The sequence below is a fragment of the Lynx canadensis genome, chromosome A1, assembly GCF_007474595.2.
Source record: "Lynx canadensis isolate LIC74 chromosome A1, mLynCan4.pri.v2, whole genome shotgun sequence".
Classification (NCBI taxonomy): domain Eukaryota; kingdom Metazoa; phylum Chordata; class Mammalia; order Carnivora; family Felidae; genus Lynx; species Lynx canadensis.
The window spans coordinates 118889189-118911031 of NC_044303.2; the positions used below are offsets into that span (position 1 = coordinate 118889189).

General features: G+C 42.9%; 1 protein-coding gene across 1 annotated transcript in view; it reads left to right on the forward strand.

Moving 5' to 3' along the window:
* Positions 1-21843, forward strand: part of ARHGAP26 (Rho GTPase activating protein 26) — a 381404-nt gene that overhangs the window by 296728 nt on the left and 62833 nt on the right. The window contains exon 22 of the mRNA XM_030320395.1: positions 9589-9742. Coding sequence (XP_030176255.1) covers positions 9589-9742 — 154 coding nt within the window. The remainder of the gene's footprint in view (positions 1-9588; positions 9743-21843) is intronic.

Sequence of the window (21843 nt, forward strand, 5' to 3'; positions counted from 1 at the left end):
TGATGGGGAAAAACAGGATTTAGAAACATAGCAACAAATACAAGCCACTGAATATTGTTAGTGAAGAAGGACCAGAAATCCAAGTTGTATGTAGGTGGTCAAGGAATGCTTCCTGAAAGGTGGAATTCCGAGTAAGATGCTAAAGGAAATGAGTCATAGTCTCGCACAAAGGACAGAAGGGTGGCTGTGATGCTCTGCGCAGGGAACAGGGAATAGTCTTTCTGTAAGTAGCAGAGGGTAGCTCTTGTCTCTCGGACTGAGGATTGTGGAAAGATATGTTCCCAAATTGAACTTACAAAACATTCTCCCACAGAAATCAGATTTTTCGTTAATGTATGTTTAATATATATATACATACATATATGGCTCTTTAATTTATCAAGTGGTTTCTCATGCGAAGCACTGTGCATAGCAACACCTCACTTAATCTCCAACATTACACAGGTACTGTCCGCGTTTGGGACAATGGAGGAAGATAAAACTTATATTAAATAACGTACTCAGGATCACACAGCAACAAAATAGGTTTGGATCCAGTTGTTGAGACCTCAGAGCTACACTATTAGCCAGTGATGATTCTGCCTTCTGGTTTCAACTTGGGGGGTTGTTCTTAAAGAGATGTGGTTCTGTGTGTTTTGTGACCTAGCCTGCAAACCCCTTAATTCTAAGGGGAAGTATTTCCAGTTCTGCTTATGAACCTGGAGTCTACATTTCCCTTAAGGGAGAGATCTGCCTGTACAGAGCTGGGGGTGGGGTGGGAGTGGAAGGCTGGTGTGGAAGGATAAACAATGCATTTGATGAAGAACCTTGAGACCAAGTTGGATCTGAACCTCATTCAATAACAACAACAATCAAAGTTAAAATTATTATGCCTCACCCAACATGCCAGACAGCCTGCTAAGTGCATCAGTATCTTACTTCCTTCTCACAACTGACCGTCACCCAGTGAGGCAGGTCCCCCCTATCCACACTTCACAGACAAGTAAACTGACGCTCCAGAGGTTAAGTAGTCACACAGTTGGTAAAGCACTGAGGAGGAATTTGTACCCAGGTGATGTCCCTTCCCCATGCCAGGTTGTCTCCAAAAGGGTGCCTCTGTCAGTTCTTCAGCCACGGAAGTGAAAGTCTTTCTAGTCTGAATTACAGAAGCAGTAAAAGCCATCTGTCCTAGCATCTAGCGGTGCCATGGGGGCACTTGGACCATCTTAAATGGATTCCTCAATATGCATACCAGCAGGCAGCAGCCCCTCTAGATCTCGTACCAACTATGCAGAGAGCAGGATGTGTTCAGCAGGACCTTTCATTTGCTGGGCCAAGGTAGTCACTATGATTTGCGATCACAGAACACATGCATCAAGGTTTTCACAACTGTGCTGGCAAATGAATGGTATCAAAGGAGATGACTGTTTAATCTGTAAGGTGCCCCACGGATAACATCCTGCTGCAGAGATCAGAGTGCTATCTCCAGGTGAAAGGTACTGACATAGAAGCTGTACTTTTGCTGGACAAGTGTAGAAGGTGGAGCCAGAAGGATTAGAGGGAACCAGCAACCAGATCTACTGCCTTTTAAAGTTCTTCCAAGAGATTATGAGGTGACATTTATCACTGATTTTTGTCTCAGATTTTTAGTGATTACACCAAGGTGTTGAAACCTGTTTCTTGGAACAGTGGTTCTTAGACTTGGTGTACATTGGACTTGTGTAAGGAGCTTGTTAAAAATACGGATGCCTGGTCTCCTCCCAGGTACGTTCTGAATCAGGAGATCGTGACTAGAGCCCAGGCATTGGTATTTTTTAAAGCACTCTGGTGATGCTGATGCCAGCTGAAGTGAGAGAGGCACACACCTGGGGGAAGGAGGGACAGTCAAGGCTGCTCATTTCTGTCCCTCCCAGCGCATCTCTTTGACTCTCTGTTGAGGTTTGTGACAGCCTGGTGTGGTGGTTGAAAGCAGGGGTTCTCCAGTCACACTGCATTGTTTCAGGCCATCCCTGTGACCTAGCAGCTCTGAGACCTAGAGTGCATTAGTTTCCCTTTCTGAACCTCCATTTGCTCATCTGCAAAATCGATCACTAATAACAGCTTCCTTGGAGGGCAGTTACCATGATTAAGTGAACCAGTGCAGGTGCATGTAAAGTACTTGACACTGGGCCTAGAACGTAGTAAGCACCTAATAAATGTTAGTTACAATTGTGATGATTATCATCAGACTATAGTTTTACGTTACATTTGACTGAGGAAATACTCCCTCTGTGGATCTTGCAGATTCCAAAGGAGAGGCCCATATGTGAGAGTAATGCAGAGTCACCCTGGCCCCAGAGAGAGCTATTCTGGTGCTTGAATTCACATATATCAGCAGCTAGGATGAGTTGTGTAGCATTGGTGGGTCTGGGGAGTGGGAATAGATTCTTGGGCTTTGTTTTACACGGATCACCCTAACATTCCTGCTGGAATTATAGCTCTCATTAATTCTCTTAGCTAATATAATTCATTTTGGACCCTTTCCCAGACAGACCCAGTGAGAGGTTAAGAATTCAGCTCATATACTTCTCATTTGTGTCTTCCTGGTTGAAAAATAACTGGGAATTCATAGTATTCAAAGGCTTATCGCATAATGTCTTTCTCCCAGCACTCCAAGCTGCGGCTTGTGCGTTTTCTCAGGTTGCCTCTGCAGATCCTGGGTGCTCTGGCCACACGTGTTTGTATTGGCAGGTGATGTGTTTATCCACATGGATTCCTACTGTCACACAGACTGTAAGGTGTAACGTGGCTCTTGGCTTCATTATGCATGATGACCACGTGTGACTGAAAACCACATAGTTGATGTGGCCATTTAAAACAATGATGCCCCGGAAAGCTAATGGCAAGCAAAAAGCTCAAAGTAGATCATTAAATGAAAAACAGCATGTTACAGGCTTCTGTCTCTGGCTTTATCACTAAGTGAACAAAGCAAGTAACTCATCCGTAGTTACGATGCTATACTGTTTTGTTAGAAGTATATATGCGTATGTTTCTATGTATAGAAAATTTGGACATTGACATACCAAAATCAGTATGGAATATTTGCATGCTTTTCTGTACTTTAGAAGTTGGAGAGGAATGCATCTTTATTATGTATTGACTAATTTTTACATCATTAAAAACAAACTACCTATTCACACATTTTTTTTACTATCCCAAGCCCATTTTTCAATGAGTCATGGTATAAAAATAAATATTATCATTTTCTGTTTGCTAAACATTAATAATATAAGCATTCTGTAGTGGATTCCCTCACTTATCAGGGAACCAGAGATTAAATGAAGAATGTCCCTACTCCAAAGCAAGTGCTCAGCTGGGGAGGGGGGGGGGCGGTGGGGAAAGGCTTTGTTGTACATAGTAGATTATCTGTTTAACTCTGATCCTTCAACCCCCGGTTCAGCCGTATGTAGACATTCGTTCCTACATTGTGGTTTTGGAAATGGTGTTGTTTCGGGGGTGGGCTTCCCCATGTGCCTGCAAGCCTCTTTCCTGTGAATCATTTCAATCCTGGGCCAGCTGCAGTGATTCCCCCATTCTCTCGTGAAATCCAGTTTTATTGGCATTTTTTCCTTTTGCAGAGAAAAGGGTTATTATGAGCGCCATGACTAGGAAATAAGTCGGTCACTCTACATAGGACCAAAATTGGTAGTTTTTGCTGAGGACAACCTGCCAAAAGTTGTAATAGCATGTACTATGTCCTATGGTCAGAACAACAGATCGACCACATTTTGTACTTATCAATACGCTATTTAGTCCCTCACTGCCCAAACTGCTTTTTAGGTCTGTCTTTTGAAACATTGCCCAAAATGTTATGTGCCCAAACACATTGCTCAGACTGCTTTTTCAGATTATTTTTATCATAGGGACTGACACTGGGTCAACATGAAATCATACCACCTCAGATTTTAGTGTGGCTTGGCACGCCACTGTTACCAGGAAGAAAAACTACAAGGGAAAAAATATTGCTTCAGAAAGTCTGATTCTAAGCTTCTCATGTACTTGGGTGTTTCCCAGAGATGAAAAACTCAGAAATTACTGTGCACTCATCATTTTTTATTGCAAAATTCATTAAGCTGCCATACTGTTATCATCCTATCTTGTCAAGATGATACATTGCAGACTTCATTGCAAAACTTTAATAAGCAGGAGAAAGTACACCTCTCTCCCTGCCACAGCAAGGGAAAGCCTCTGGGTATATTGCTTTTGTCTTAGTATTTTTTGTCTCAAGTCTGTGTCTTTGCAGAACTCCCGTCAGTCTGGTAACTCCCTTTCCTCCTTGTTTGATTGTGTACACAGCGTGTTCCCTCCTTTGGGCTATGGGCATCATGAGATGCTCTTAAAGAACTTTTCTCTCCCCTCTTTTGACATCTAGGTCTCAGACATCACGGAAAGATGATGTTAGCCCATATTCTGACAGACATCCACGCCTGGTGGGAAACCTCCCCCGGAGTGACGTTGCAAGTCTGTGTTTCCTATTTATCCTCCCACTCTGTGTATTCAGTGGGCTGGAGTGTCGACGCTTGCCAAGACATGTGAATTCGGTTTGGTGCTGCGTGTGCATTCCTGGCCTTGTCTCTGGGTTCCGTGATAAACACAGACCCTGCCTTTTGTGTGGGGGGTGGGGATGGGGAGGGAGTGTCATTAGAGTGAGCAGGAGTCACTTGGTAAATATGGAAAGTGAGGTTGCTTAGCTCCCAGATTTCCATGGCAACCCCCAGAACAAGTACAATATCACCAAAATTATTCTGTGGCTTTCTTTTTTTAGTTGCAGTGATTTGGTTGCAGTCCTATTTTTCCGCTCCTGATTTGTACAAAAAACACAGACTCTGCCCACTATAACCATTACTTTGGTTTCAAGGACATTAGTGGTGCCTGTCTGAAGCACCTGAAAATTCAGTCACACAGAACTGCCTCTTTCTGTGCTAGCAGAATACGCTTTGATGGCTTTTGGTCACCTTACATTTATTATTTGCCCTGTAACCACTCATGGAGCTTTAGCGTACATTATGCATGGGCCAGGTGCCAGGAATGTGTGACTGATGCTCACCTCACAGATCACTGTAACAGACCCTGGAGGGGTTCTTTGTGGGCATGCATGCCCCTGCCCTGAGTGGTTTGAATTTCTAAGCCCCAAGACCACATCTGGTTTATCACCCTTCGTAGAACATATGTTCATAAAAACATCCAGTGCTCACCCACACGTGTTTACAGTTGTTTGGGGATTTATTTTATCATTTCTTTGCTCCAAGCCCTTGTTTGCTGTGACTAAAATGAAGAGAGATTCTTGTTGACAAACATGTTTAAAGAAAGCAAGCATCCCCATGGACTTCAAGCAGTTTAGGAATGAATACTCCTGAGTTGTGGGCATTCTTTTTCTTTTGGTCATTTAAGTGGTTCTCTCTGATCCTGTTGATTTGACTCATAACTGTTGTTGTTTTTCTTTTTCAATCCACTAGCCTGTAATTTCCTTTTCTTCAGCAATGTAATTGTCATCAATCCTTCTTAGACCTTCTGATGACGATGCCGGAACTGGCCTGAATCATCAGTGTCTCAGACAGGTCCAGCTCTGATATTTGAACAATTTGGTTAATTTCATTTTTAAAAATTGTGTTTTCGGCTGCCTGTTCTCATTATGTTTTTCTATTAGGGCAAGTACTCATTTGCCCACCTGACAAAGATCCCCCTGTTGGGAGTGACATTACTGAACCATGTTCTCTTTATTTTTTAATTCATAGCAAATGTTTTAGAATATGTCTTGGTATAATTTGCCAAAACCATTAAAACATTTGATTGGCTGTTGATTTTACTCTCCACCTCTTTGCTGGACTAACTTTGACTGTCCTGCTCACCCTCGGTGAAACACCTGTCAGTGTTTCAGCTCAGAAGTCTGCCTATACCTAGAAGCTCTCATTCTCACTATTTGAGGTCTCATGTCCAATAAAACGGTAGTGGTCTTGCGTCAAAGAGTGCCAGGTTTCCAGACTTCCTTACCATGGGCCCCATCAAGGCTTACCAGTAACAAACAGTCCGACTTTTGATATGTATATTTAGCTATCTTGACTGCAGAACTATGAAGTTTTATGATTAAAATTTTTGTATCTTCTTGTTGGACAAAGGACTCATTTCCTTGATCTTTTGCCTTTGTTGTCATTTTGTTATTGGTTATGCCATATTTGTAAGGTTCGAGATACCTAATGTAAGTTGAAATAGAATCTCCAAAAGGATTTATTTTCTAAAAAAGAATTCTAATGACCTCCACTGAATGAAATACTGGAAATCCTCAATTTCAATTTGGGGGTAGCCACTCATTTAATTCTCTTGGCTTTCAAGTCCAGGCAGGGTCGGGCTCTCACTGTCCATCCCTGTCCTCATTCCCATGTGGGTTCATTTCAGACACATGTCAGTTTCCATACGTAGCAGTCTTCTTGCTTCACTCGTTGAAAAAGCCAAAAATTTTACCTAAGTCCCATTTGTAGAATGAGATTCTTAAATGAGTGTTAGGATTCTGATAAAATGTTTGATAAAGCAAAGCATCTTTTTTTTTTTTAATATAACTTCTTGTCAAGTTGGCTAACATACAGTGTATACAGTGTGCTCTTGGTTTTGGGGGTAGGTTCCCGTGATTCATCGCGTGTATCCTGGGTGTTGCAAAGATCTTTATCTAATTTTTTTTTCAGTTGTGATTTCAGAGTTTTATCTGTCCAATGTTTGTTTAATCTTAAGGTGCTTACAGTCTATCAAGTAAAGTAGACATACAAACACATGAATAAGTGCAAGTTAATAAATACTCTAATATGCACCTGACTTAAATACCTGGCAGTTAGTGTAGGGGTTCACTGTCAATGCCAGTCATTGCCAATACTCGGTAAGTACTTAATAAACATTCATTGAATAGATGAAAATTGAAGATTCTATCTCAGATACTTTCTTTTCCTAATGGATAGTAAGCAGGAGAAAAAAAGCCCCGAAGATATTTTAGAAAAACAAATGTATTTTTATAAAGGCATTCTTTTTAATTTATAGAATCATAGCCCTCTTATGGGCAACTAAATATAATCACAGGAGAGAGATCAACTATGGTAATACTCTTCTATTTCCTGCAAATTCAGAGAATTACATCCTGCAAACTTGTCCTCAAGCTAGAGTTAATAAAACTATTCATCTCTCCTTCCCTCTGAAGCAGAAATTGACTCCATTGAACCCCAGAAAGGTATCATCTCTAGTCCCCTTTTCTATATGGTGGTCTTGGGCTTCTCACAGTCTTTCAGAAATCTGTATAAGAGTATTTTGGTCAAAGGAAAGTTTCACTTAGCTGATTCATACTGGCAAGTGGCATATCCATTTTCTCAGTGATCCTCTATATGTAATTTTAGAGTTGTTTTTCTTCCTGATAGCAAGTTCCCATTTAAAGGCCTGGTAGTTTTCCTGCATTTTGGCTCATTGTAACTCTTTCAGTTTCTCTTTATTTGTTGTTATTTCTGTTGGAATTGAAGCTCTTGAAATAGGAATAGTTCTAAATCTCAGGAATCAGGTTAATAATCTCCTTGTTTTTGTTTTTTTTTAAATTTTTTTTTTCAACGTTTATTTATTTTTTGGGACAGAGAGAGACAGAGCATGAATGGGGGAGGGGCAGAGAGAGAGAGAGAGACACAGAATCGGAAACAGGCTCCAGGCTCTGAGCCATCAGCCCAGAGCCTGACGCGGGGCTCGAACTCACGGACCGCAAGATCGTGACCTGGCTGAAGTCAGACGCTTAACCGACTGCGCCACCCAGGCGCCCCAGTCTCCTTGTTTGTGAGATGTACTTAGAGTTCAGAAATGTCCCAAAAGCCTCACAGGATTTTTTGACTCTTAAAGGTTTTTACTCTTACAGGGTTTTGTGGTTTTTGATTCTTCTATAGGGTTTTGTGAGGGTTTTTTAAAGTTTATTTTGAGAGAGAGAAAGAGAGTGTGAGCAGTGGAGGGCCAGAGAGAGAGATAATCCCAAGCAGGCTCTGCCCTGTTAGCACAGAGCCCAATGCAAGACTTGATCTCAACAAACCATGAGATCATGACCTGAACCGAAATCAAGAGTCGGTCACTTAACTAACTGAGCCACCTAGGCGTCCCTCTTCTATAGGGTTTTAAACATGGCATTGACAATTTGCCAAGGTACTAGGGGCTTCAGGTGTGTGTGTTTGTGTGTGTGTGTGTGTGTGTGTGTGTGTGTGTATGTTTGTGTATTACATGTGAAAATTACTCTAACATCATCTCATAAGCATAATACATTTGTATGCACATGACTAGTGCAAATGGAAAAAAATTTTTTTATCACATCACTCTCTTTATTGCTTAAAGAGACCTGAGTTTAAATGTCACCCTCTAAACTACCATGTCAGTGAGTCCAGTCTGTCTTCTTAGGGACATGGTATACCTCTGGCTTGTTTCAAAGGTCCAGTGTGCATTAACCCAGATACACTATTTCCTGATAAGTGAGTTGATTGTCTGCAATGGCAGCTGATTTCATTATGGTGTATCTGTATTGACTGTGGGACAAGAATGACCTTCCGAGTCTCTAATATTTTTGCTACAGCAGTGGTGTCTGTACCATTTAGCTAAATTGTCCCCCCAATTTTATCTTCATCACATAATTCCAAGCTTTTAAGGATGGGAAGAAAAAGAATGTTATTTTCTTTGAATAGTGTTCCGAAGCTTACAAAATGCATTCTTGCATATGATCCCACTTGATCCTCATGAACTCCTCAAGCTGTGCAAAGCAGCAGTCCCTCTCCCCATTTGATAGATGCGTTAACCAAGAAACAGAGTGAAAATTGCCTGAGGCCACTCAACCAGTCAGGGGTGGAGGCTTCAAGAGAACTCTGGTTTCTTCCTTCCCAGCTTAGTAATACTCTCTAAGCCCAAATATAACCGCGTGGACTGTGTACTTGGTGTTTTATATGCAGACTACTCTGTAGCCCTTATAGATTTGTTAATCAAAGAACTAACTTGAAGCTAGACATCAAATACATGGAGCTGGAGGCAACCCAGAAAGGTCTGTCTTTGGCGTGGTCAGGAATTTACATTGCAGAGTCATAAGAAAGTTGATGGCCAAGGTGAAGATATTTTATAGTGAGGTGCTATAGAATTGGAGGTAGGACGTGGCCCTGGCAATTAAGACCAGACTGGGGGCAAGAGTTTTAGAATAAAAGGTGAATGGCACAGAAACCAAGGGGATCTGTTTGAATGCAAGGGGCTGTGAAGGCTGCTCTGTTCTGCCCATCTGCCAGTCAAATGAAGACACACAATTCATAGTGCAGTGGTAGGACCACGAGGAAAATGGGTGGTCCGTGTTGTCAGGCTTGGGGGGGGTGCGGGGGGGGGGGTGCTCCAAAGTTGAAACTCATGTGTTTTCCTGTTTCCTTTCCTCTTCCTTTTCTGCCCATAATTCCTACCCTTTCCTATGTCTTTTTCTTAGTTTTGTTGAGATCTCAGTCCATTCTCATGATTGCTAAGTTTTTGTATATATGTAGGAACAAAATATCCCTATGAAATAATAGTGATGTGGGGCTCCTGGCCTTTTTTTTCCCACAGAGGAACAAAGAAACAGCATCATCAACTCCAGTTTAGAATCTGTCGTCTCATCAAATGCAAACAGCATCCTTAATTCCAGCAGCAGCTTACAGCCCAACATGAACTCCAGTGACCCGGATCTCGATGTGCTCAAACCCACCCGGCCCAACTCGCTGTAAGTATGATGTCCGGCTGCCTGCCACACCGTAGGCCCTTGCTGAGCTATTCCACCTGGAATTGGCCCTCTGGCCCCATCTGACTCTGAGCATTGTCCCGTGAACATGATTTTAACCTTCTTCCTAAGTGTGGAGCTTGGCTAGTTTGTTGTGGATTTTTTTAAGCATCATCATCTCAGAGGGGAATCATTATTCTTAACATACCGCTTCTTGGCCTTGGTGATCTTTGATTTACCATCCTGCTGAGGTGGCTTTGGTGATGGCTACTGACTGTGCTGGCTGCTGGGCATGAAAAGCGATTTCTTTTAGTTTTACAAAACATCCAGGCACTGTAGTAACTCAGAAGATCAGTAGCCAAGTCTGCTTCTCTCATTTATGTTGTCTTGGTTTCCCTTCTCCCTGATGATGTGGAGTATGTCCAGTGCTACCTCTGTGTCTCCTTCTAGAAAGAAGAGCTCTCCAGTAGCCCTTTGAGTTTCCAGATCCTCAAACCTTAGCATGACTGTGATCACATATCAGAGGCTAGAAAAGAGAAGAATCTTTGTTACTTCACCTTTGGGTGGTAAACACCCATAGCCCAGAACAGGCAGTTTTGGGGCTGCTTGTCCAGTCCTCCTCGGAAAGTAGATCCACTGTCTTGCGGTTTCCTCCCACATTGCCTAGCATGCTTCTTCAGACCAACGCATAAATCCTGTCAATCGGAGCCTTTGCAGAAAGTATGTGAGGCCATGACCAGCACAGCTGGACCATCAGGCTACAGTTGTATAAGACTCGGGAAAAACGGAGCTGACCTTGCCTTTCTCTAGTAAAAATAGTTTGAGGTTCAGCCACAGATTGCCTTCAGAGCAGTCATTGCACTTAGTGAGTCACCAGGATACGAGAACCTTCTCCTACCCTTCTCCATGCCTTGGATGCATCCTCACACCCTGCCATTCTATGTCTCTAAGATATTCACGGTTTGTAGAGCTGCAAAATGGGTCCAACAATTTTTGCCTTGGAGGAGACTAAGGGATATTAAGGCTTGGGGGTGGGGCTGGGAAAAGGACTCTAAAGTGGACTTAAGGGGTGCTTACACTGCAGATGAAACAGTAGCATCAGATGAAATCATACACTGGGGAAATAATGGTCTGTTTTCAGTGGTCGGCAGCTTTAAATCCTACCTCGATGTTCAGGAAATGGAATTACTTCCCTGTTACCTGGTGGGAAATACGGTTATTCACCAAGAAGTATACCAGTGCCTCAAGAGCTCAAAATAATTTAACTTGTTCAGGTTATGGGTGGTGAGTCTCTTCTGCTTCTCCACGGCTGTGCTTGCCTGTGGAGGCTCTGTGTCTTGCCGTCTGGCTCTGTCAAGCACTCCTCTATCTGCTTTCGTAGACTTGAAGGACATTCTGGTTTCTTCCTCCTCTCTCTTCCCCTCTCCCATTTTGTCCAAACTTCTGTACCTGTCAGTAACTGATGTGATTGGTTGCTCAGCATGAGCGAGGTTGAATTTCTAGCCCAGATTGCTTACGCTTCCCTGATGGTAGTCGGCAGAACCAATTAGTGGTCTTTAATCTTTGTTTGAAGTAGCTGGGAGCCCCCTGAGTCACCACTGAGTATGGTATGTCCGAAGGGACTGCTTTGACAGCGAAGTGATAAATGGGACAGTGTTTTTTGAAACAGGTCCTGGAGCAAGGAACTTGTGATTTTTATTTTTCAGTTGTCTAGATGTGATTTGTTTCACATAAAACACTGGGGGTCACTCTGCCTGCTTCACACCATCCATAGTGACCGTTCCCTGCCTGCTGCACAATTTGGGGGCTTTCCCAGGGAAGGAAGGGTGATGCCAGGAACAATTGGACTTTGTTTGACTTTCAAGGAAAGTTGGATGTAGGAGTGTGGAGGTTTCCAACAAGACTGCTCTCCTTCTAGGCTTCTAGTGAACACCTTCCTGATATCAATAAGTCTTGAGCTCAAGGCTGTTCCTGAAGTAGAAGCAGTATTGATAGTGGCACTGACACCAGAGTTTGCCACGGCCCTGAACAGGGGCCACACGAAAGGCCCTGTAAGCTCTACAGCAGGTTCACTGACCATTTCTGAAACCCAAGGCAGTGAGATGCCATTTCCAAGTCTGTGCCGCCTTCATTTTTCCTGCCTGTGATTTGCTTGGGTGGACTATGGACAGAAACTAGGCGATCCTGGCAGCAGAAGCCACAATACTTTGCCTCAGAAAACTAATTCTGAGAAGCCTGTCAGCACGGTATGCCATGGTGATTGGGCTCAGTCACAACCAACGGAGACCCTGGGGAATGAAAGGGTCCATTCCCTCCATCATTGTTCACTTTAAAGTACACAGAGATCCTTGAATGGGAACACTTAATGATGCAGATGAAAACAGAAAACAAAGTCAGGGGGTGGGGGATTACCATTAGTTTGAATATTAATTAGGCATAAGGTGGGGAACCAGTCACCAGAAGCTGTCTGTTCTCCTTTTTATTTCATATATTTGCTTTTCATTGTTTTCATAATGACTGGAACGGTCATTATGACCGTGTAATAGTCATAATGAAAGGAACATGCTTTGTGACTCAGCATCCTTTGGTACTTTAGGGACCACATTTTGCTGTCTCATTGGTAAAGCTTTCCTAATTCTCCAAGGAGATCAGGGCCCTCTTGTTTGTGTGGGCATAATGCTAAATCAGGCATCAAAATTAGAGATGCACCATTCGAGCCATGCCAGGGCAAGGCTGCAGTGTTTGCATCTTTGGCAGACCTCCTAAAATGTACCCATCTCTCCTGAAGATCAGAAGACACCTAAGTCAGGACCAAAGTCCAGTCTAAAATTGTCAGCAACTATTGCTGATCTACTGTGTGGCCAGACCTATGCTAAGCTACCAGGGGTAAAAGAGAAAAAGAGGATTTCTGGCCTTCCCAAGAGTTTATAAAGTGTGTCTGAGGAGGGAGGACAATGGTATATGGCAGTGCTAAGTGGGATTTATAGTGCATAAGTGCTTTTAGAGTTTACCAACTTTTTTTTTTAACATGTATTTATTTTTGAGAGATAGAGACAGAGTAGGAGTAGGGGAGGGGCAGAGAAAGAGAGACACAGAATCCAAAGCAGGCTCCAGGCTCTGAGTTGTCAACAGAGAGCCTGATGTAGGGCTTGAACCCATGAACTGTGAGGTCGTTATCTGAGCCAAAGTCGAACGCTTAACCTACTGAGCTACCCAGGAGCCCCCAGAGCTCACCAACTTTAAACTGATTATGTTGAGTACACGCGCCAGTGAGAATATCGGAAAGGGTGGCTAGATGAAATGTGAGGTTGGCGTTAGCTAAGATTTTATAGATCAAAATGGATGGATGAAGGTCATTGCAGATAAGGGGGAATGAGGGAGGCAAAGATGATCCACAGTGGAGAAAAACAGCCTACAGACGTGCATGCTGGGAGAAAGGGAGCTTCCTTTCTCCCCTACCACTACCACCAAAAAACAAAACAAAAACAACACCTACTAAGCCAACGTTTATTTATTTGTTTGTTTGTTTGTTTGTTTATACTTAAGCAATCTCTATACCCAACATGGGGCTTGAACTCATGACCTTGAGATCAAACCAACTTGTCGTGCTGGAACAACTAGACATCCACATGCAAAATAGGTAGGTAGGTAGGTAGGTAGGTAAGTAAATAGACAGATAGAGATACAGACTTGATACCTTTCAAAAAATTAACTCAAAATGGATCATAGACTGAAACGTAAAATGCAAAACTATGAAATCTCTAGAAGATGACCTAAGAGAACATCTAGGTGACTTTGGGTTTGGCAATGACTAGGAACATAATCCATGAAAGGAAAAATTGATAAGTTGGACTTCATTTAGGTTAAACATCTATGCTGTATGAAAGATACTATTAAGAAAAAGAAAAGCCAAACCCAAAATAGGAGAAAATATTTGCAACACACATCCCTGATAAAGGATCGGTGTGTAAAATATATACAAAGAAATCTTAAAGTTCGGTAATAATTCAACAAACAGCCCAATTAAAAACTGGGCAAATGATCTGGATGGGCACCTCACTAAGGAAAACATTTAGAGGTAAATAAGCTTATGAAAAGATGCTCAACATCTTAGGTCATTAGGGAATCGCAAATTAACACAATGAGATCTCTCTGTACACCTGTTAGAATGCCTAAAATCTAAAACAGTGACACCACCAAATGCTATTAGGAGGTGGAGCAAGAGGAACTCTCATGCGTTGCCAGTGGAATGCAAAATGAGGTACCCCCTTTGAAAGACAATTTGGCAGTTTCTTAGAAAGCTAAACATAGATTTCTCATACAACACGGTCCAGCAATCACACTCCTCAGTGTTGACTCAAATGAGTTGAAAACTGAAGTTCACACAAAAACCTGCCCATGAGTATTTATAGCAGCTTCATTCATAATTGCCAAAACTTGGAAGCAACTAGGGTGTTCTTCAGTAGGTGAGTGTATAAACCAACTGTGGTATATCCAGACAATGGAATATAATTTGGTGATAAAAAGAAGTGAGCTGTGAAGTCATGAAAGAAGCCACTCTGAAAATACTACAAAATGGTATGATACCAAATATCTGACCTTGTGAAAAAGACAAAACCATAGAGTCAGTTAAGAGATGAGTGGGCAGGAGGGAGGGGTAGTTGGAACACCAGGGCAGTGACGCCATTCTGCATGGTACCGTAACAGTAGGTATCAGACAGTACGCATCTGTCAAAACCCATAAAACCAGTGGGTCACGGAGTGAATCCTCACGTCAACCATGGACTTTAGTTACTAATAATGTATCAGATGAGTTTGTCACTTGCAACAAATGTACCTCACAAATGAGAGATGTTAATTACAGGGGAATTTAGGCAGTGGGGAGACATTTCATGGAAACTTTAGTTATTTTGAGCAGTTTTTCTGGAACCTGAAAACTGCTCTAAAAAATTAAGTCTATTAATACATTTTTTTTTAAATCTGGATTTCCAACTTCTTTTGAAAAGTTAGATTTGGCCATGCTAAATCCATGTGTTACTTGGTAACAGATGATGCTCGCCACAGGGGCTGTCTCCTCACAACTGGCCTGCTTTACTCGGTCTTATCTTCTGGCTGTATCCCTGTGATAGATTAAATATGGTCAAAGAAGCTTTGCAACCCCCATTCAGAGATGGACTCCTTGGATCTGGGCTGGCCTTCATCCTCTGCCTTGATTTGGCCAAGAGAATGTGGTACAGATGATACTGTGTGTAACATCCGAGTCCAGGCCACAGGACCTTGTAGCTTCCCATCTCATTTTGGAATCCAGCTGCCATGTAAAAAGTCAAGTCTAGCCTCCTTGAGCATGAAAGATCATTGGAGAGAGAAGCCCAGCCATCCCAGTCAAGCCCAAGTCTAGGCCACCAATCAGTTGAATGCAGCCACATGAGTCCAAGAAGGACAAATAGAGAAGCTGCCCATTCAACCCACAGATTCATGAGAAATAATACATCGTGGTTTTTTAAGCCACTGAGTTTGGACCAGTTTATTCAGCAATAGTTAAATAACACAAGGCCCGTGCGTTTGTGACCTCAGAGCCCTCAAACTTCCTTGAGAGAGGGCTGCATTGCTTGGGTAAGGTAGAAAGGCAGTAAAGGTTCTCATTGTAGAGAGTGGCAGCATGGAGACTAGCCTGTCAGTTTTCAGAATCTTCTTTGAAAGAAACGATTCATAAATGAGATTCTAAGAAGTTAAGAGACAAAGCAAAACCCATAGCTAATGACTGAGGCAATCAGAAAGATAGCTCAAACACAGGCATGGAAAGCAGGAAACCCAGGGTTTTACTGCTGACACCAGCGTAGACTGGCTGGTGCCAGTCCTCAGCCCCAGGCATGCCCATCCCCCCGCTCCTTGGGCCGGACCAAGCGGGGCTGACCTGTCTCTGAGAACGGAGGTTGTTCAGATGGTGCTTACAAAGGACTGACAAAATAAAAGTCACTCTCTACTTTCCCAGTGACCAATGGAGTTGGCCTTATGCCCCTGCCTTTCTGGAAGATAGTGATTTTTAAGGAGGAAGTAAACAAATACTGAGAAAGAAGTCAGGGGACGTCCCACTAGGGACATAAAAATCTTGAGTAATTCCCTCAAGTTAAAAACTCCTAGGTGAATGCTTTCTTCAGACTGCTGGGGAAGGGACAGAAGGGCTTGTTAAGATGGAAAGCACGCTAGGAGGATAAAGGATGATTCTAGCCATGGAGGAACCCACCCTTGGAGTTCTCCCTGCCTGAGTGGTCCCCACCCCTAGAAAATAACTCCCTGCCCAGTAGCCTCATAAATAAAATGATTTTTTCATGTCCCTGCCGCTTGACACACACACATACACATACACACACACACAAACACACACACCCATTTCCAAGTTATTTCTGGTGACCTAAAAGGTGTGTGCATGCCAAATGCCTTCAAATTGTGCCACAGTCAACCGCCCTCTACCTCTTTGTGGCCAGGAAGAGGCGAGAGAACAGCCTCTGGAATTCAGAAGATAAACAGGGCCTGCTTCCAGGCTGCCTTGTTTCTCTGAAGCAGTGCTGGCTCCTCCTGACTTTGATTCAGCTGCTCTCAGATGAAATCTGGGGAAAACTTGAGAGGTATCTGCAAAAGTTTACTTCTGTTTTACTTAGTTCAGTCAACGTTCACTCAGCACTTGGTGCTTGAACACCTCCTGTGGGCCAGGCGTTATTCTGAGTGCTGAAGATGGAGTGATACACGCAAGGGAGTTTCTGTCCTCCGTGGTCTTGTCTCATAATGGAGACAGGAGGTACATCAGTGCCTGTATATCAGATGTTGGAAAGTTCTGTGGAGAAAACTAAGGCAGAGTAGAGGAAGTACTGATTTGGAGGGAAAGGAGGCAAGTTACTTTAGTACTTTCCACTGTGAATAGCACTTAGTTTGTTTTGGAGGGACTTCTGCCCTCCTCCCTATTTCCTTCCTGTCTCTCTATCCCCTCAACCTCCGTGTGTCTTTCTCGTGCATGGACAGATGTCCCAGGCTGTTCCCCTTGCCTTCCCGCACCAACTTCTCACCTGGAATCGGACACTGTGACACTGGAGCTGTCAGTCCGGTCATTGAGTTATCAGTGAAAAGGAGGAACTTCTCTAGGGGCAGGCATTGCCCCTCTTGAAACCCGGACCAGCTTGGGGGTAGGCATGCCTGTTGCTGAACAATTTGGAAACATCCACCTCCCACGGGGTTGAGCTGTGTGCATAGCTGTTATTTATTGAGACCAAATGAATCACGGAATGAATAGTATGCATTAAACGGTGATAATAAACGGTATATTTTTAAGTAATTTGATCACCTAAGTGTGATTTTATGTCCAAAGAGTTACACCCAAACAGGCAGCTATGATTTTACTACAATGATCTTGATTTGTCATTCTTTGGAATGCAGAGATTCGAAGAGGAAGTTTTCCTCTGTGGCTGAATCACTTTCTGTGGAGGAGGATCTTTCCTCTTAGAGTGAGGATTCTGATTCTCACCCACCTCCAGGCACAAAAGGTCTCTTCAGACTGTTTTGCCTGAAAAAGTGGTGGCATCCTCCACCTTGGGAAATAATTTGAAAGCAACATCATTTTCCACAAGGGATCCGTTGCCTCTTATTGTTCCTCGTCACAACCTCTGGGGTGGTTCCAGCCAGGCTCGTTCATGGTTGTTTCTTAGACCACCTCACAACCATCCCACTTACACCTCAGTCTCCTGGGGCCACCATGGCCACCACTCCTCCCAGTAACCAGGCCACGTTCCCTTGGCATTTTTAGAGATTGTCACTGATGTGACCCGTATTCTTGTTTTCTGAGTGTCTTCCTGTCAGCTTTTCCCATTCCATAGCCAAGATCTCCTTCACCAGTTTGGAGCCCAGCTGGCCTCACTTGGTTGAGGGTGGAGATTCCTGCCTGATGACCCATCTGATTTTTATTGGATAAATGTGTTTGGTTATTAGCAGGTTTTTTTTTTTTTAACATAAAAATTGCTCAAGGCAGCCCTCACACTTCATGACCCAGCAGGATTTCTTTCCCAAGCAACAAGGCTGTCAGTGCCACTTGGATCTCTACAGCCTGTCAGCAGAGGGGGTATGGGAGGAGGCGGGGACGGGACATCGTTCAAGTCGTTAGCCACAGCCCTGTTTTCCAGCATAGTGGAAATCGCAAATGGAAAAATGTTTTCCTTCACACACATTGTTGTTTTCTTTCCTCCTTGATGAGCTAACATCATAAAGGTTCTGTATTCTTTCTGTCAACGAATTAATATTGCTAAACAATCTCAATTACCCAAATTTGTCATGACAGTAGATGATAACTAAAGCCTTGGGGCTTAATTAAACATAGAAATAAGTGAATTTAATCTGAATTTAGCTGCTCTGACATGGCTTATGGCACTGTATCTTATAGGTAAGTTGGTGTTAGGCATTTGTAAATCTCGAATTTTTGAGTCAGTCTTTAGGGAAGGAAATAGGCTTATTATTTTGCGCATGGCTTTTAGCACTTTCAAGCCTATGAGGGGACTTTGAAGGAACTTCAAGTTGCCATTTTTGTCCCTTAGAATTAGATTTGGAATTGTTTCTCTCCCTACATGTGTACTTTGGGGAAATCTTATTGGTAGATTCAGATCCTAAATGGAGTAAATTAAAATCATATTAAAGTGCTCCTTTTTAAACCTTTTTGGTCAGTCTGGAAAGCAGATGCTTATTTAGCTAGGAACACATCTCTAGTTGGAAACAGCCTCATGATCTTATTTTTCACCCCTTCTCTGCATTAAGTATCTAGAAAACAATGCAGGATCCAGTGTAGACTTCCTTTGCTCTCAGCTACGTAGGTCTTCCAGGGTAGGGGCTTAGCCCAGTGAGGTGTTCAGGGTCCCTGGTACGACCTGAGAGCCCATTAGATATACCCACTTTCAGGCTTTACTGCAGACTCGCTGGATCAGCCACTCTGGAAGAGGAACCCGGGGCTCTGTGTTCCAACAAGCCCTGCAGGTGATTCAGATACATCCTGAAGTGTGAGAACCACAGGCATAGAGCTCATGGAGTGGATGGACTTCCACAAGAATAAACACAGAATTTACTTCCTTGTAAAGCCTGCAGGACCACGCCTGCATCATCCCTAGCACTCTGGTTGTCCCTGCAGTGATGACAGTAGAGGGGCTTCAGAACACCCTGCCTCTGGTCTTTGAGATTAGTCACAACTTGTGAGGCTGATGACTGATGAGTTTGCTTCTCAGAGGAGCCCAGTTAGCTCACCAGGGCTGCACTTTCCAAAGCCTGAGGGAAGCCAGCCTGCAGCTTGCAAATGCATGCTTTTTGGTCACAAATCATGAAAGGGTCGGTGCACCAATTAAACCAACAGATATTTTTATTGAGCACCTACTGTATGTGTAACATGAGAAGATGAAGACCTTTGCATCGAGAGAAAAACAGCTTGGAACATGGTAGATGACCATTAACATGTATAGGAGATTTGAGACTTTTAAATCAGCATTCCCCAAATTGGTGCAAGGAGGAGGGGGACAGACAGGTGGGGAAGAGTAGGAGCTGAGTTGGATACAGTTGAACAGATTCTTGTCTCGAGGACTTTTGCGCCACTAAGATGTCCATTGTGAATCTCCCAAAGGGCATGTGTTATACCACGTTTCTTAAATGTATTTGACCTTAGCACATGCTCTTTACGGCACTTCTCTTTAGCCTCTTAAAACTGTATTCTATAGTTTAAGAAATGCTTTTCTATATGAACACTCTACTTTTGAGGGGGGAAATGTATTTTTCCTAATGGATGGCACTATTAGAGCAACCATCCTTCTGTAGAGCATTTATGGTTACAAATAGCTGTCTGAAGGCTGACATGGGCTATATCATGTCCAAAAAGCTTTGGGATCTGGTGTAAGGAAAAACCCATGTGGCCTGGTAGTGAAGCTTTGGCCCTGCTGTTTCCTGTCAACTTGTGCAGTTACTTTCCCTCTCTGAGCTAAACCTCTTCTGCGAAATAGGACTAATAACAGTAATAAAAATAATTGTAGTAATAACAAGACCTACCTTCAAGGTTGTTGTGAGGGTCAGATGAATTAATGCCTGTATAATTAAATGGCTAACAAAAATTGGTTTTCTTTTATGCTAAGCAAAAACTGGTTTGCTCTTAGACTGTTGCCCTACTATGAACAAATCCTTACTATCGATTTTTTCCGGTGGTAACAGTAGACACTCAGTGTTTATTTTTTTGTTTGATCCTGGTGTGACACAAACAACCCATATTAAAAATAATGAGGTAATTTTAAAATAAAACATCTAAAACTAAGTTAACTACAAATAACAAAATCCCCTGAAAGCAGTCAAAGCACTCCTCTTTCAAGACTGGCTTCAAGCTGTTTGCACAAAGTCAGCAGGCTCAGGTGTTTACTCTCCAGAGTCTTGTCAAGCCATCTATCTACTCCCATTGTTTCTCTGTTGGGTGGAGCCAATTGGAACGATACTAATTAGAGGAGAACCTAATTGCAATCCTGAGATTTCACTGGGGGATAATTTAGCCTCAGGAATTCCTTTCCAGCCTGTGACTCTGTGTAAATTTGACTGTCATTATGACAAAAAGAAAAAGAGTTTCTAAAAGCATTCTGAAATTCTGCCTCTTAGTCATTCACTGCATTGGTTCTATCGGGTTCTTTTTGTGCCTATTAGCTTCTTTCCCAAAGAAGCAGTGGAGCTCTTCCCAAGACATTGCTTCAGTGTTCCCTTCAGTAGTCCTTACAAATTGGACAGGTGATGGGGCTGTGGCTGGGTCACTGTCAAAAATGTGCAGTAAAGGGGTAAAATAGTTGCTGTACAGACCCCCCCCCTTACCTCTTTTGGCCTTAAGTGAAGAAGCTGTGTCTTCAGAGGAAGCCAAGATGATATTGTCCACAAAGAAATAAATGCGAAGATGTCTGCCCAAGGATAATGTATTAGAATCCTAAGAAGAAACATCAGCACCATAAAAATAGCATAATTCAGGGATGGTTTATTTATAAAGGATTGGAGGCAGGAAATCATAAGAGATAGTACAGTAAACCAGGGCTAGTCACACCCAACCAGTTATCAACCTTAGACTGGAAGGACTTGCATAGAAAATGGTGGCCAGACCCGAAGCAAAGAGAGGTCTATAGAGTCAGTCCCTTGAAAGGAATTTTGGTCAAGGGGCTCACCCATGTACAGACATCCTCTCAGGGAGACAAGGGAATAAATACCTTGGCTCTCTCCTTTCTGCTGGTGATCTCTGGCCCGAGCTCCCCCCCTTGGTGGCCCCAACAGGAAGCCAGAGGGTGCAGGATGTAATCCATGTTAGTTAGCTCTTAGGGAAAAGAGGGCAGGAAGGACAGTGGATGTTCTCCAGTGCATATGTATATTGTAACACCACTTATAGAAGCCACAGTGTGGGACCTGAAAGGATAACCATCAGTAAAAGACTGCCAAAATAAATCCCGGAGTATACTGCTAACCAGTACAGCAGAGGAATGAAGGAGTTGTATTTGTGCTGGTATGAACAACCTTCTAAGGTCCATTAAGGGAAAAGTAGGGTGCTGTGTTTCTCAGCCCAGGATGCACATTAGTATACCTGGGGAACCTAAAGTAAAAAAATGCCAACACTCCTTTCCCGGAGCCTCAGAGTTAATTGGCCTGGGGTGGTATCTGAGTTTTGGTATCTTTCTTAAACTTCCATGGTGGTTTTGATATTCAGCTAGAATTGAAAACCATTTGTGTGTGTGGTATAATCCTACTTATGTGTAAGACTCCAGTGATATATACACCTGCAGATATGTGTACATGTTTGTAATGTTTCTGGAAAGATACAGGGGAGTGAATCTATGCAGTTGTGTCTCATAGAGGCACGTGGGACATTGGCCTTTGGTGCAGGGGACACTGATGTTTCCTTTCAACACTACCCGTTTGTAGCGTTAGAATTTTTTTTAACGTGTGTATGCCTTGATTGTTCCATTTTGAAAACTCAGAAGTAAATTTTCTCAGTTTTAAAATCACCATTTCATTTTTTTCTTAAACTTATGAGGTACATCTTTGTGCGAAGGATTTGTTTAAAATGTGCTTTAATT